Genomic DNA, 14,285 nt, shown 5'->3' with positions numbered 1-14,285 from the left:
AAATCGAAAAGGACATTGTTATGAATCAAATGGAATATTTCCTAAGCGGGAAAGAATATTTGTGTTGGATAAAGCTAAGAATGAGTCAATTCCATTATTGAAAAGTACAAACTATGAGAACCCAAATGAAATGGCATCTTTCCAAAGCCGGGAAGAATATTTGTTTTGTATAAATCCAAGAATTAATACATACAATTCATAATTTTTAGAGCATTATTATAAATCCACAAATTAAATGGATATAAATATAGTTGTCATTTTTATGGTCCAAAGCTCCAAGCTTGAAATCATCTTATCTTCCATTGCCTGTATAAATACAACCACGCTTTCTTCTCAGCCCAAACTCTCATTTTTCTTGCTTCTTCTCTCTCTACAAAATTACAATAAAAAAGAAATGGATGTAAAATTAATTCAAGAAAGGAGGGTCATTTTGGGGAATTGGGGAAACTTGAGGGGCAACCACAAAAGAAAGTTGAGAAGGAAAGCCAATTGTTGTGTTGCAGTGCTCACCGGAGCGGCAGAGAGAGGAGGAAATGAAGGAACGAGAAATCTCAATACGGTTTATACAGACAATTGGTTTGATAAGTTGGCTATTGATCATCTATCTGAGGCAGTACAGGCAACTTCAGGTGATTCATTTTAGTTTCCTTTTAATAAAATGGTAAAATGGAGTTATGGGGTAGGCCATATTTTTGCAGGTTGGAGAAGCAAAAAAAGTGGATATGAAAGCTTGGTGGAAGTGGCAACAATGGCGTCAAGAAATTTGAACCAAATCAAACAAAGAGAGGCCATGATTGAGGCACTTCAAAGGGCGTTTCCAAGGCCAATACTCTCTTTGGTAAACCCTCCTTCATTACCATATTTAATACCCTTTTTGGATCACGTCTAGTTTTTTCATTCTACTCAAACTGCAGATAAGAACATTGCTGCCACAATCCAAATTCGCCAGAGAATATTTTGCCGCATTCACCACTGTCTTCTTTGCTTGGTTAGTCGGACCCTGCGAGGTAAATTTACCCGAAGCCCCCTTTCACTTCGCATGGGATTCAAGAACATTTTTTTAAAAAAATTCCTTGATACGCAGGTGAAGGAATCAGAGTTGAATGGAAGAAGAGAGAGGAATGTTGTTCATATCCACAAGTGCAGGTATCTTTGTCTCGTATCAGAGTTGTATAATTATTATTATTATGCTTCCTCTAAGCTAAGCCCTCCGTACTTGCAGGTTCTTAGAGCAGACAAACTGTGTTGGAATGTGCATTAATCTATGCAAGTTTCCAACTCAGGATTTCATCAAGGATTCTTTGGGAATGCCAGTCAGCATGATCCCCAGTAAGTCTCCTCACTAAGCTACACAATCACCAAACATTTGCAGCAACCAAAGCAGCGCGTCTTCTTCTTCTTTGCAGATTTTGATGACATGAGCTGTGAGATGAAATTTGGAGAGGACCCACCAGCTTCAATCGAAGATCCAGCGCTCAACCAGCCATGTTACAAACTATGTATACTCTTCTTCTTCTTCTTCTTCTTCCTTTTCTTTACCTTCACGTGGCATGGTAATTCAAAGTTACAAAATGAATTCTAACCTACTTCCTTTACTCTTGGCAGGCAAAAAGAAAGAAAAACACATGACACAGACAAACTGAATCATTTAAAGAAAAGAGACGCAGAAAGCAAGATTTTTGAATCACATCCATTTTATCTCCTAGTTGTTATTGTTTTCAATGTTTTCACGAGCGCAGGAGAAGCTCTGTTCTTCTTCTTCTTCTTCCTAGATTTACACAACTTCGCAGGAATCTGGGTTTCCTAGTATGTCCAAACATGAATACGATTAGGCTAATTTGAACCACAAATTACAAGGACAATATTGATGATAACTTCTAATTCTCCTACTTTTAATGACTCATATATAAGGTCCCTCCAATAAGTGTGTTTGATAAACTATTAAATCTATTAAGAAAAAAAAAACATTTAATAAATCGACGTTTTCTGAGCTTAATTTTATATCTATAAGTTTCAAGGCCCAAATGAAACAAGCAGACCCCATATTGTAGGGACTTGGGCAGGAATTGTCTTTAGTCCATTGGGCTGCTTCCACAATAACTATACAGATATCAGCCAGGTGTAAGTAAAGTCCTGCCAACGTTTCCAATCTACAAAGAGCGAAAGAAACTAATGCACTAGTAGTACTGTAGAACTAGACATGATATTAATTATCACCAAACTAAACTATTCTTGGGTATGTGCCACTCAGAAATCCAAGCCTCGGTGTTCGAAGATGTCAATTAGTGTCATATATCTCACACATCTTCCAAGTTTTAAGGGAGCAGAGCCTGCTGTTCAGAGAATCCAGCAGCCACAATCTGGTGAGCTTGGGGATCCTTCAAACCAGCGATCCCATAGTGGATTTACAACACCATTCAGCCTGTACACAAATTAAGCTGATTCAAAAACGGATCCAGATGGATGAGGGCGGGCGTTGTGTGGAACTTACACAGGCAAAAGTGGGTCTGATTTGGTTTCGATGCAGGGAAGCAAACTGAGAGCACGAAAAAAGATCATTTAAAAATTTGTATTCAACCTCTTTTGAAATATAGAGATGAAAAACAACCTTCTTTCTTCTTTCCCTCATGAAAATTCAATTGCACAACACCAGAAATGAAAGGGAAAAAGAGTAAGGACTGGTTGACTCACTCTTTGCATAACGATGAGATGTTTCCCATTTTCTCAACTTCCTCCAACTCTTCCTGCATCAACATTTACATAAAAAAATAAAACATTTATAACACAGTTATCAACTCGATCTGGAAGGGTATATCAAAGTAAAAGAGGAGGAATCACGGCTTGTTCCCAGCTTCTTGTTATGTTAGCCAAATTAATGATACAAAGGCTTTAAAGTCGATCTATGGCACGAAGGAAGACTAAAAATAATGAAGAATAGGCTCATTTGGTTAATTCTAGATCTTCCCCAAATGAAATTAAGTGACAATATTACCTTAAAGAATGGAAGGTAAGCAAAACGTATACAGCTACCTCAAATAGGCAGCTGCATTCACAATCAAAAACCAATACAAGTACATAGAGGATTTCAACCAGTCTCTGTCCACCCAGCAAAATATATGGAAGCAAAGTTAAAAATACCCTTCTCATGGAGCTATTACCTCATTTTAGATTCATAGATAGTAGATCGCATATAATATTACTTAAACAGGAAATAAGCGCTTTAAGTCTTAAATTCTGCAATTATTGAACAATTCATCAGATGATTCTGTTGAAACCTCCAAGGAATAGCAAATAAGCCTAATTTCTCTTCTTAAAAAAGAAAAAAAAAAGAAAAAAAAAAAACATTGCCTTGCTGTTTTACTTACTTCAGTTTGTTAACATCAAAGGGAAAGCAAACATCAAAGGGAAAGCAAACAAGCCTGATTTTTCTTTCTATCGCGCCTTACGGTTTTGCTATTACTGAATCTTTTCCTAGAAAAGGAGCCATAATTTCCTTCGTGGTTTGAAATTTTCATACAAAGATCAAAAACAGGCAAATGCTGGAACTGTTGGAGAAATTAGAGAAAATGCTCGAAACAAACAGCAAATAAGTGAACGTGGGAGAAAAGAGGTGAACACAAAACCTGCAAGTATCTGAGTTCCTGTTCAAGACGCTTGAGCTCCGCGAGAATGCGATGCTTTCCTCGTGAGTCAACGACAGTTCCGACACCAATTGCAGGCTGGGGGACGAGCTGTCCATCGAAAGACGACGCCATTACCACAAACCAAAATGGAGCTCCGCAACGCACTGCTTACACTAACGGCTGAACCATTCTTGGACCTACAAATCTGATCCCACAGACGAGAAAGAAAGTAATTTTGGTCTTCTTCTTGTATGTGGTTTCCGTTTGGGTTCTATAACTTCCCACGCTCAACTTCAAGGAATAATAAATTTAAAGTAATTTTATGTTAATTCTCTTGAAATTCTGAACATTATTTTTATATTTATTTATTATTTTCACAATAATGAGCAAGGGTCTAGAATCTTGGCATAAATGGCTTTTATTAATTTAAAATATACTTTTTTTTTTAAATAAAAAAAAATTCAATTTATTTGTTCTAAGATAGCATAGAAAAAGGCAATTTAAGAAAATAAGTCCTTTTTCTTATAGGAAATTTGTGTGAAGCAAACAAGGAAGTAGCGCCACACATTTGTTCGCCTCATTCGATTCTCTCTCAACTGTCCGCCTCACTCTGCTAAGCTGTTGATGCCGTAGCGGTAAGCTCTGCTTTCCCCTTGGTCGCTCCATTGACATTATCGACTCTCTCACCTTAGAGATTCCTTCACGCCTTTGCATGCATGTACGTTAGCGATTCACTTCCGCCCAATTTCTGGTCCATACGGGTATACTAGTCGATTTTTGTCGTTGGTTTTCTTGATAAGTTTTGAAACTATCCATCGTTTTTTTTGTCAATTCTCACAATCTTTGCCTATTGGATTGTTTGTGGCTATAAATTATGGCTTCTGCAATGCTAAATGGAGCTGAAAGCCTCAAACTCACCCGAGGATTGGTTCCGAATGGATTGGGGTTTTCGGGTTCGAATCTCCATGGGAAGACTTTACCCAAATTAGGTCTAGTTTCCAGTTTTAGGTGTTCCAAGGTCGTGTCCATGGCGCCCAAGTGTAATCTTTCTGCTTCGCGGCCAGTTTCTCAGCTTAGGTTCATTCAGCACAAGAAAGAGGCCTTCTGGTTCTATAGGTTCCTGTCGATTGTGTACGACCATATCATAAACCCTGGGCATTGGACTGAGGATATGAGGGATGAAGCTCTTGAGCCTGCAGATCTCCACAATAGGAATATGATTGTGGTGGATGTTGGTGGTGGTACTGGTTTTACCACTTTGGGGATAGTGAAGCACGTGGATGCCAAAAATGTAACCATTCTGGACCAATCGCCTCATCAGCTAGCTAAGGCTAAGCAGAAAGAGCCCTTGAAAGACTGCAAAATTATTGAAGGGGATGCTGAGGATCTTCCATTTCGTACTGATTATGCAGATAGATATGTATCTGCTGGAAGGTGAACTGCTGAAACTCTATTATGGGTTTTTTGTGAATGTTGTTTTGTAATGTGTAACTATTTATGTTGATTTACTGGTTGGAACAGGGGTTTGGAGGATCTTGTTTTGAGTGAACATTCTAAAATAGAAACAAATTAGAATATGAAGTGAGTCATTCCCATTTGAGCAATAACTTGTTTAAAAATTTTGTATGTGGCTGATGGTGGATTGGGGATCAATAAAGCTCAAGTCTAACCAAAGGAATCTGCAATTTAGCCTTTTGATATAAGGAGATTATAGCTGGAGGACAGAGAAGTCGCTTTTAGTACAAGGGCTGCGTGTGTTATATGTTTAACTTTTTATATGCGAGAGAAAAAGGGATGTTGAGAGTTTTAATGGTATCTCTGATCTTGTTTTCTGATATCTCCGCTCAGTATTGAATACTGGCCAGATCCACAGCGTGGCATCAAAGAAGCATACAGGGTTCTCAAACTTGGAGGAAAAGCATGTTTAATTGGTCCAGTGTACCCAACATTTTGGCTGTCTCGCTTCTTTGCAGATGTGTGGATGCTTTTCCCAAATGAAGAAGAGTATATTCAGTGGTTCACAAATGCTGGATTTAAGGACGTTCAATTGAAAAGGATTGGTCCAAAATGGTACCGAGGAGTTCGTCGCCATGGTCTAATCATGGGATGTTCCGTGACTGGTGTGAAACCTTATTCTGGTGACTCTCCTTTGCAGGTAATTCTTTTCTCCATTTTCAATTTATGCTGTAGGTTGTCGCAAGGCTTCTCATAAAGCATATCTGAATTGCTATTGTGTTATAACCATTGTCAAGAATGACAGGGTGCTGGATAAATTGTTGTTTTACCTATTATGTGGTTTCCATTGTTAAAAAACCCCTCACCAACACACACACACACACAAAACAACAACTGCAACAAAAAGTGAGAAATTCCTTTCCTGACTACCATCTGTCGGGAATTGTGTGCTCGTACAAGTACATTCTTGTACTACTTCTTTGCACTCAATACTTGCTGCTTCCTGAGTAGTTTAAAGAAGGCAATTGAAGAGACCTAGAATGATAATGAAAGGATTTTTCAACTGAGAGAAATAGTTTGTAATAGAGCAATAATATGGTATAAAATTGCTTATCTATTCTTCTGTTTAGGCGCTGCAGCTGGTTAATTAAAAGTGTTCTCATCTCAAGGATTCTTAATCAGAATTCTGTGAGTTTTGACACTGAAATTCAGACTTCTCGCTCAAGGAAAATCCAGATGGTTTCCGTTTATTATATGATGCTTGAAACTTTAAGTCCTTGACAAATGAGGGTGAGAAAGAGATTGAACCTTAGTTTAAGTGCGAACTTACTACCTTCGGTTTGTATTCGACATGTTCGCATATTTTATTTTAATTTCTCCAAATTCATTTCCGTTTACATATTAGAACATGGCTCATGCTACCCCAAGACTTTTTGGGATTCTGCTTTGCACCTTTGCCTGGATCCACCGGAAAAAACCAACCGGTATATTTATGGTTTTCATTTGGGTTCAGTTCTTGGAAATCAAGACTCTTAAATGTGAACACTCAGTCTAGACACAAACAAGTATTGACCTGAACATATGCAAAAACCAAATGCATGGTTATCATATGGAATCAGTTCTTTGAAAACGCGACTTGGAACATGTACACTGAGTCTAACCACAAGAATTATGACTTGGAACATGTACACTCAGTCTACCCACAAACGAGTATTGACCTGAACATATGCAAAAACCAAATGCATGGTTATCATATGGAATCAGTTCTTTGAAAACGTGACTTGGAACATGTACACTGAGTCTAACCACAAGAATTATGAACATGATCATCTGTCTGAAGACTTTGAGAACATAAAATTTGAGTGATGAGATCTTTCACTATGTCATAGTAACCATTGTTGACACAAGTGTTTTGTCTTTGTAAGTTTGTTTTTACTCTAAGATTGGCTTCCCTGAGCGTTAAATGAATTCCTTTGCAGCTTGGTCCCAAGGAAGAGGATGTATCGAAACCTGTAAACCCGTTCGTGTTTCTTGCTCGCTTCCTTCTGGGAGCCATGGCATCTACATACTATGTGCTGGTTCCCATATACATGTGGATCAAAGATCAGATTGTTCCAAAAGGTCAACCAATCTGAGTTCGAAAGAGGGGTTGAAGCTGATATTCTACTCTTGCACATGCAATTTTAGTTTGCAAGTTGTGTAGTACTGTTTGTTTCTTGCTGTTGTCCTTTCTACTTTGACAATAAATTTGAATACCCATCAGAAATGTGTATGATTTTGATTGGAACTTTTGCAGGGATCAGAAAACTTCCTTGGAATCAATTCTTCCAAATTAAAGCTCATAGCGTCATCTTGAGGTCAGAATGACTTCGGGAGCCATCCGAAATAATTCCGACTCAGAGTTCACTTTGGTCTAAAATAATTGTGCAGACATATATACATGCATACATTTTTGTGTGGATTGTCATTATAAAAATTTGAGGAGGATAGATTAGATAGTAAAGAAACAATTTTAATTTAGTATAGGGAGCCTTCTGCCAAGCAATCCGAAGACTACGGCACTTATGGGTTGTGTTGAAGTATGGACTGGACACTTTTACAGGGCCGAATTAATTAGTTGACCCCCAGAAATGGGGGTTGGGGGTTATCTTTGCATGCAGTTGAGTTTTTATTATTTTATTTTGGTCCAACAAAGGCTGTCAATCTAGAAATTTTCTCATTCAAAGCGGAGAAATTTTTTAGGAGAAAATTGTAGTTTTCTTTAAGCTCGTTTGACTATTCCAAATCTCATTGAACAATCAACAATATTATTCTTTTCTGGCTCACCAACATGTATATAAGACTATATGGAGTCCCATTACATTACACCTCCTTGGTTTTCTTCTTCTCGTTTTCGTTTCTGCTAATTGTTCACAACAGCGACCCAACTTATAATGGCTGTTGAAGCTCTTACTGAAGATCAGATTGCTGATTTCCGGGAAGCCTTCTGTTTAATTGACAAGGATGCGGATGGTGGGTTCATTCTTCTCTCTTCCCCTTTGCTTTCGCTGTTGCTTTTGCTTTTGCTTTTGCCCACCTCCTGATTGATGTTTTTCCTGAATTAAACATGATGCTGAAACTTACATTTTATTCATTACACTTTTTTGGTTCTGCAAAAGGATATACTTGAGGATGGATGTTCTGTTTTTAATCAGTACTGGGTTGTAATAATCTTAACTTGAGTCAAAATTTGTTTTATAGATTCTTTGTGAGAAAGAAGTAGTTATATTTTTGAGTTTAGAAAGAGTGAAGGCTTAAAGTGATTGTTAAAATATGTTCGTGGGGATATTTGCAGGATTCATCACTGTGGAGGAGCTAGCGGCAGTGATTCAGTCATTGGATGGACATCCCACCAAGAATGAAGTTAGAGATATGATATGCGAAGTGGATGTGGACGCCAATGGGACGATAGATTTTGATGAGTTCCTGAATGTGATGGCAAGGAAGGTGAAGGTAAAAAAAAAAGAGGAAAACGCAAAGGGTAGAAATGAATTGTGATAGGGATTTTAGTGTGCATGGAGGCTGAGGAGGAGTTGGGTTTTGCAGGGCAATGTGACGGAGGAGCTAAAAGAGGCCTTCAAAGTGTTTGATAGGGACCAAGATGATTATATCTCAGCCTTTGAGGTACAATTTCAATCCATTTCTCTCTGAATACTGAAATAGGGTCTGATAATGCTTTAAAATCTCCATTGATTCATTCATTGTGTGAAATTAATTAGCTTAACGTCTTACCGAGAAAGTGAATGTGCAGCTGAGAAATGTAATGATAAATTTGGGAGAGAGATTGACAGATGAGGAGGCTGAACAAATGATTCGAGAGGCGGATTTGGATGGCGATGGCAGAGTGAGTTACGAAGAGTTTGCCAACATTATGACAATCACTTGATCCCATTTCAACATTACTAAGAACAATCTTTCATTCATGTTTGTTCATACCATTTGCCCTCACCGTGTACCAACCGATAAAGTTCAATAATAATAATTTATTATCGTCTTATTTTTTTTATGACTTCTAGCTTCAATTTAAATTTCTATGGTTTTTAAAATAGTTTTAAACAATTTGACTTAACACGAACTTTGAAAAGAAAAAAAAAAAAAAAAAATTTATCCTTAAAACATGACAGTAGTATCAATCTTAACCATAAACACATAAATACAATTTATCAAAATTTAAGTTTAACTTTGTACCAAAATTAAGTATCAAATAAAAAAACCTACAATTTTAATAATAATAATAAGTTAAATATTAAATATGTTTTTTAACTAATTAGATATATTCCAAAAATATTTTTTTGATAGCTTTAAAGGCAAGGGTTCAGGTTAGATTTATATTTTCCCTTGTATTGCCCCTAAAAATTAAAATAAAATCTCTCTGTTTCAGAAGTTTAACGTGGACGGTGACGATGAGCTTTCTGAACCCTCCGATGATGGAGCCTTCGCAGCCCCAAAATCCCGACGACTACTCTGCTGCTACGACGATTATCACCTTCCAACGTCCAATTCCTCTTCTTCGCGGACCAATTCGAGCCGGTCGATCTGAAAATCCATCGGCAGGTCCGTACTTGCTTGCATTTAGAGATCCTCAAGCTTGGAAATCTGCCTACAAAATCTGCGAGTCTAAAATCATCGAACAATGCGAGGCCGGCGCGAGGATCGGTTGCTCAATAACTGCTATCAACAAATGCAAGCGGCCGTGGTGGAGTTTTTTGATACAGTCGAAGAAAGGGCTGGATTTGAAGGATAGGGAGCAGTGCGAAGAGCGCGAAATGGAGGCTTGTTTGGCTGGCGCGAAGGAGAAGTGTGTCGGTTTTGCGAAGGAGAAGTGTTCTAAACCGTTCATGGAAGCTAGAATTGTAGCGAGGGGGAGAAATATAACAGAGAAGGAGGCGAAGATGTGGATTTGTTGGGCTTCAATGGCTGATAAAAAAATTTCTGTCCCTTCGTTTGAGATAGGCCGAAAGTTTTCTGGAGTTGGTCTTGAGAAGACGACTTATCTGGCTAATGAATTGCTTGACAATTATTTTTCTTGAATGGGTGCTAGTGACGCTGTATCATTTAATGGTTGCCCTTCATGGGGGGATTTCGACAGTAAACTCTGTGTATCGCCACAAACATTTGACATGAAGGATTTTTTTTTTAAAGGTCCGATCTGGTGGAGCATGTACGGTGGATGAACAACTGCTGCAATGGTTCAAGCGAAGATGGACGATATGAAGGTATATTTTCCTTATTGATTTTTTTCGGGAATTCATAGTCAATTGAATTATATAAAATCAAAGTTTCTTGATAAATCACATTGTGGTTTGGCTGTGGTTACACGTTGATGACATTGTTTGATCAAATATAGAAATACTGACTACAAAAGGCATTCTAGGACTTCCCAGCAATCTCATTACTAAATAAGGATGCATAATTGTTTTTTTTTTTTTTTTTTTATAGGATTAGGATGCATAATCGTAGCAGTATCTGTTGTCAACTGGCATAGTATTGATTATTGAAAACAATATAATCTAATCGTTCACTATTTCATTGCAGGACAGTTTCTTGCATATGCCTAATGCTGTTAGACGGCCAAACATACCACAATTTACGGGTCAGTTTCTTGGCAATTCCATGGTTCACAAGCATTTATTTCTAGTGATTAAGTGACTGTGGTGTAGGGAATAATAATGTAGTGTTGGTTTGATTACACTTATGTCTAGCTAAATTAATTATAGTATATTACTTTAGTTAATTTGGCAATTAGTTTCCTTGAAATTTTAGTCTTTTTCTTCCCAATTCTCTGTACGGCTAAAAAATGCCAGACTGTTGTTCTTAAAAAACCTATGGAAGATGATAAATTAGAAGAGCCCCTTCTATGGAATATTTTGTTCTCTTTAGGATGGATATCCTATTTCTTTAATAACTTGAATATTAAACTTCTAAGTCTGTTTATTTAAGATGATATCAAAGTAAGAGTTTGGGAGTTTGAATTCCTTTACCACTATTTTCTAGGTGTTGGATCACATGAATCAAAATTAATAGTCAAGCATAATAGCTTGAGTTGGGCTTTTTGATCTAGTGCTGATTCAACAGTCAACACCACATAAAAACCCATCCTTCGTGATGAAATCCTTATTAAGTAATGACTACGGCGGACAATGCATCCAAATTAAAGCAGCTGCTCAGTGCATAATTTGATTCTGATCCTTTATGGCTGCTGTGATTAAATCAATGTGGGTTTGACGAAAATGGTTTGCTTGATTGATTTAGATTGTATGGCAGATTGATTGGAATTTATGGAAATTGATACTCATTTCCACCTAATAACTCAAGGTACAATATATATATGTATGAAGATGATAAATAATCGAGATCTTTTTGTGAAAATACATTGGTGTAGGCGCAATTGTGTGGGAAAAGGTATAAATCTTGTTATTTAAATACGATGTAGGTTTTTCTTTTTATTAAACTTTAGGATAAGAATGTTTTTTCTACCAACTTTGTGAAAGAAATGTGTCTACATACAGAAAAAAGAAAAAAGAAAAAGAAAAAAAAAAAAAACCCTTGAAACATTAAACTTAGTTGAGAAGACTCAAACACCTTGAAACATTCTCCTATTCCTCAGGTGTATTCAGACCTACCCGTTTGGCATGCTATCATAGTTCCAATGCCTCGTCATGACATTTGGACATCTTTGCTCCAAGTGGAAACTAGAAAATCCCTTTTTCAGCAACAAGGAGGCGATTGAATGAATATGGCACCCTCAGTTTAACTCACATTAAATCAACCATTCGCAGTAACGTTAAAAACCAACTTCAAGGCATTGTTCTTGGAGACTCTGTAGTAAAGTTGCAATAGACCATCACTATCACTTAGTCGATTGGTTTTCTGAAAACTAATGAGGAAATTATGAAAATAAAGTTTAAAGGTTTGGGCAGAATTTGTTGCATTAATTTGGAACGATCTCCAAAGAGAGCTGTGGATTGGGCTCAACCACTCCCACTAGCCAGAGAAGTTTACTTATTTTGGGTCGGTATCGGTTTAATAAGCTTAGTATGGTGAAGTTTGAGGTTAAGAAGCCTAGAATTGCATAATGAATTATAGGAAACGAGTGTGGTTGAGATTAACAGCGGCAGAGTTAAGAGAGAGAAAAGATGGAGAGAGAGAAGGGATGAAAAGGTGAAATGAGCTTATTAAAATGATTGAAAATGCATACAAAGTGAAGACAAGAATGGTAGGAGGGCAAGGAAAGAGTGTAGCTGTATACTGTTTCAAAAGTGGAATATAGGTTTTCTCGAGTCCTTCATTCAGACAAGCGCCAAAAAACAAACATCCACAACTGTTCATGTTTGGGAATAATGGAATATAAAATGCCTCCAACAACATGGAAACAGTGCATCTAACATTTTTAATACCCTTTTTTTCTTTTAATACTTCCTCTGGAATAAAACAAAAAAATAATCCCATTAAGATGAAGTATTCGAATCACAGTCCCACAGGAGCTTTTAAGATGATGATATATAAGATGGAATACTTATATATACAATACAATACATTTTAGAAAGAAATGATTTCTAAAAAGTTGAAAGCAATAAGCATGGAGAAGGGGAATCTGGAAAGCACCAAAACCAAAACTCTTTGGATAAGAGAAATTCTGTGACTCAAAACCCCAAACAGTAACCAAAGCTGAAGATCAATCTCCATTGCTCTCGCCCCTAACTCTTCCTACGACTAAATTGTAAATTAAACCAACCTGCAACACAAGAGAATGAAGAAGTGTGTTTTTTTGATATACAGGAATTGGATGAAGCACACAGCAACAAGAAATGAAAATAGGGGGGTTGGGGTTCAATGATGGGGAGAAGAAGGGGGATTGGAATATTCGTGATACCACCAAAAGGTGAAGCTACCATATGATCTGATCTTTCCTTGTGTGAAGAGCAAGAAGAAGTTTAGATCATGCTGGCAGCTTCAACTGCTGGTGATGCACGGCAGAGTAAGAGAGTTTGTGTTGTAGTAATTTGAAGGAAGAGGAGGGCAATAGGTAAGGGGATATAAATAGAGTTTGTTGCTGTTGATTATTATGTGATTGCAAGTTTTTGAAGAAAATGAGATGGCAGAGTGGCAGTGGTCCAAAGGTAAGACAAAATTGAATATTATGAAGCCCCACGCCATTCACCAGCAGACAAGCTAATGTGTAGCTCTAAAATTTACCTTATGACTTTTTCACTTTATGCAGCTCTCTCTCTCTCTCTCTCTCTCTCTTTCACACACACACACACACACACACATTCAAAAATCTTCCATGAAATAGCAAAGATGAAGACAGCAGAACACAAAGTTAGTGAGCAGTCTCTTGGGGACCATGTGCATGGCTTCTAACAAACTTTCGGAGAAAGAAATACCCACCATCTTAAACCAGCCAAATCATGCATGTGACTCTCTCTCTCTTACTTTGTTGGTTTCTGTTTTGTTTTATATATTTCTTGTTGGGTTTTTCCTTAATGGCGAGTGAGATCTATACTTTATCTTTATTAGCAAAGGGGGATGCCATATGCTGGAGGCTTAATAATTGGACTCTAAAGTTAATACCCAACATAGACTAGTAATAATATCATCTTTTACGACCACCGTGAGATTGCCTAGTAGTCAATAAAGTCAGGTAAATGATAAAGGACTTGGAGGCTCAGTAGTCAATAAAGTCAGGTAAATGACAAAGGACTCGGAGGGAATGGGTTCGTGTAATAGTGATAACCTCTCTAGCTAAGATTTAATGCTCTACAAGTTACCTTAGGAACCATGTGTGGTCGAATGATAGTCTTGTAAGAATAGTTTGAAGGTTGTGCAAGCTAGATTCAAAATACAATACTAATAATAAGATCATCTTTTACTCTAATCTTGTATAAGATAGAACCATCTGGTGCAGGCCTTATTTATGTGTGTTCGTTTTCCATGTACTGTTAATTCATATTATATGCGGATGAAAACATAGATGAAGTTGGTTTGGCTTTATGGTTGTGACATTGACATCCTGTTTCTTTCTATGTTGTTTTGGTTCATAATTTGGTTGGTTGAGGTAGATGATGATGTCGCTCAGATCTCATCCCCAAATAAGCATCTGTATTGAAGTTATCAGAAAAAGTGGAAATGTAAGTATTCTGTACCTAAAGTTTCTCCAGTTGGGTT

At 37.3% G+C, this 14,285-nt stretch overlaps 5 protein-coding genes across 9 annotated transcripts; 4 read left to right on the top strand and 1 right to left on the bottom strand.

Annotated features, from left to right (window-relative positions):
* The first annotated feature begins 277 nt into the window (after positions 1–277).
* LOC111795870 (beta-carotene isomerase D27, chloroplastic) lies at positions 278–1,862 on the top strand. 2 transcript variants are annotated; one of them, XM_023678485.2, is made up of 7 exons: positions 278–629; positions 684–838; positions 915–1,007; positions 1,085–1,146; positions 1,223–1,329; positions 1,407–1,499; positions 1,606–1,862. In XM_023678485.2, the coding sequence occupies exons 1-7, from the start codon at positions 395–397 to the stop codon at positions 1,641–1,643; spliced, it is 783 nt and encodes a 260-aa protein (XP_023534253.2). In that variant the 5' UTR covers positions 278–394; the 3' UTR covers positions 1,644–1,862. The 2 variants fall into 2 exon arrangements, with proteins under 2 accessions (XP_023534253.2, XP_023534254.2); XM_023678486.2 differs by having other exon boundaries at positions 287–629; positions 699–838.
* Positions 1,863–1,997: 135 nt separating this feature from the next.
* LOC111795873 (guanine nucleotide-binding protein subunit gamma 2) lies at positions 1,998–3,929 on the bottom strand. Its single transcript, XM_023678496.2, has 4 exons — positions 3,624–3,929; positions 2,692–2,744; positions 2,492–2,536; positions 1,998–2,422 (listed from the first exon to the last, which is right to left on the bottom strand). The coding sequence occupies exons 1-4, from the start codon at positions 3,753–3,755 to the stop codon at positions 2,338–2,340; spliced, it is 315 nt and encodes a 104-aa protein (XP_023534264.1). The 5' UTR covers positions 3,756–3,929; the 3' UTR covers positions 1,998–2,337.
* A 222-nt stretch (positions 3,930–4,151) lies between these two features.
* On the top strand, positions 4,152–7,396 carry LOC111795869 (2-methyl-6-phytyl-1,4-hydroquinone methyltransferase, chloroplastic-like). Its single transcript, XM_023678484.2, has 3 exons — positions 4,152–5,057; positions 5,472–5,778; positions 7,058–7,396. Exons 1-3 carry the CDS (start codon positions 4,498–4,500, stop codon positions 7,211–7,213), a joined length of 1,023 nt encoding a protein of 340 aa, XP_023534252.2. The 5' UTR covers positions 4,152–4,497; the 3' UTR covers positions 7,214–7,396.
* A 150-nt stretch (positions 7,397–7,546) lies between these two features.
* LOC111795872 (uncharacterized) lies at positions 7,547–9,112 on the top strand. Its single transcript, XM_023678494.2, has 4 exons — positions 7,547–8,090; positions 8,413–8,570; positions 8,664–8,741; positions 8,869–9,112. Exons 1-4 carry the CDS (start codon positions 8,012–8,014, stop codon positions 9,001–9,003), a joined length of 450 nt encoding a protein of 149 aa, XP_023534262.2. The 5' UTR covers positions 7,547–8,011; the 3' UTR covers positions 9,004–9,112.
* A 330-nt stretch (positions 9,113–9,442) lies between these two features.
* Positions 9,443–14,170, top strand: LOC111795871 (uncharacterized). 4 transcript variants are annotated; one of them, XM_087124264.1, is made up of 3 exons: positions 9,443–10,333; positions 10,658–10,710; positions 11,112–14,170. In XM_087124264.1, the coding sequence occupies exon 1, from the start codon at positions 9,521–9,523 to the stop codon at positions 10,145–10,147; it is 627 nt and encodes a 208-aa protein (XP_086980390.1). In that variant the 5' UTR covers positions 9,443–9,520; the 3' UTR covers positions 10,148–10,333; positions 10,658–10,710; positions 11,112–14,170. The 4 variants fall into 4 exon arrangements, with proteins under 4 accessions (XP_086980390.1, XP_023534258.2, XP_023534261.2 ...); XM_023678490.2 differs by having other exon boundaries at positions 10,653–10,710; XM_023678493.2 differs by lacking the exon at positions 11,112–14,170 and having other exon boundaries at positions 10,658–10,996.
* The last annotated feature ends 115 nt before the right edge of the window (positions 14,171–14,285 follow it).

The sequence above is a fragment of the Cucurbita pepo genome, chromosome 5 (assembly GCF_057944985.1).
Source record: "Cucurbita pepo subsp. pepo isolate OVF chromosome 5, ASM5794498v1, whole genome shotgun sequence".
Taxonomy (NCBI): domain Eukaryota; kingdom Viridiplantae; phylum Streptophyta; class Magnoliopsida; order Cucurbitales; family Cucurbitaceae; genus Cucurbita; species Cucurbita pepo.
The sequence above is the reverse complement of the archived record's forward strand: the minus strand, read 5'-3'. Positions and strand labels throughout refer to the sequence as shown.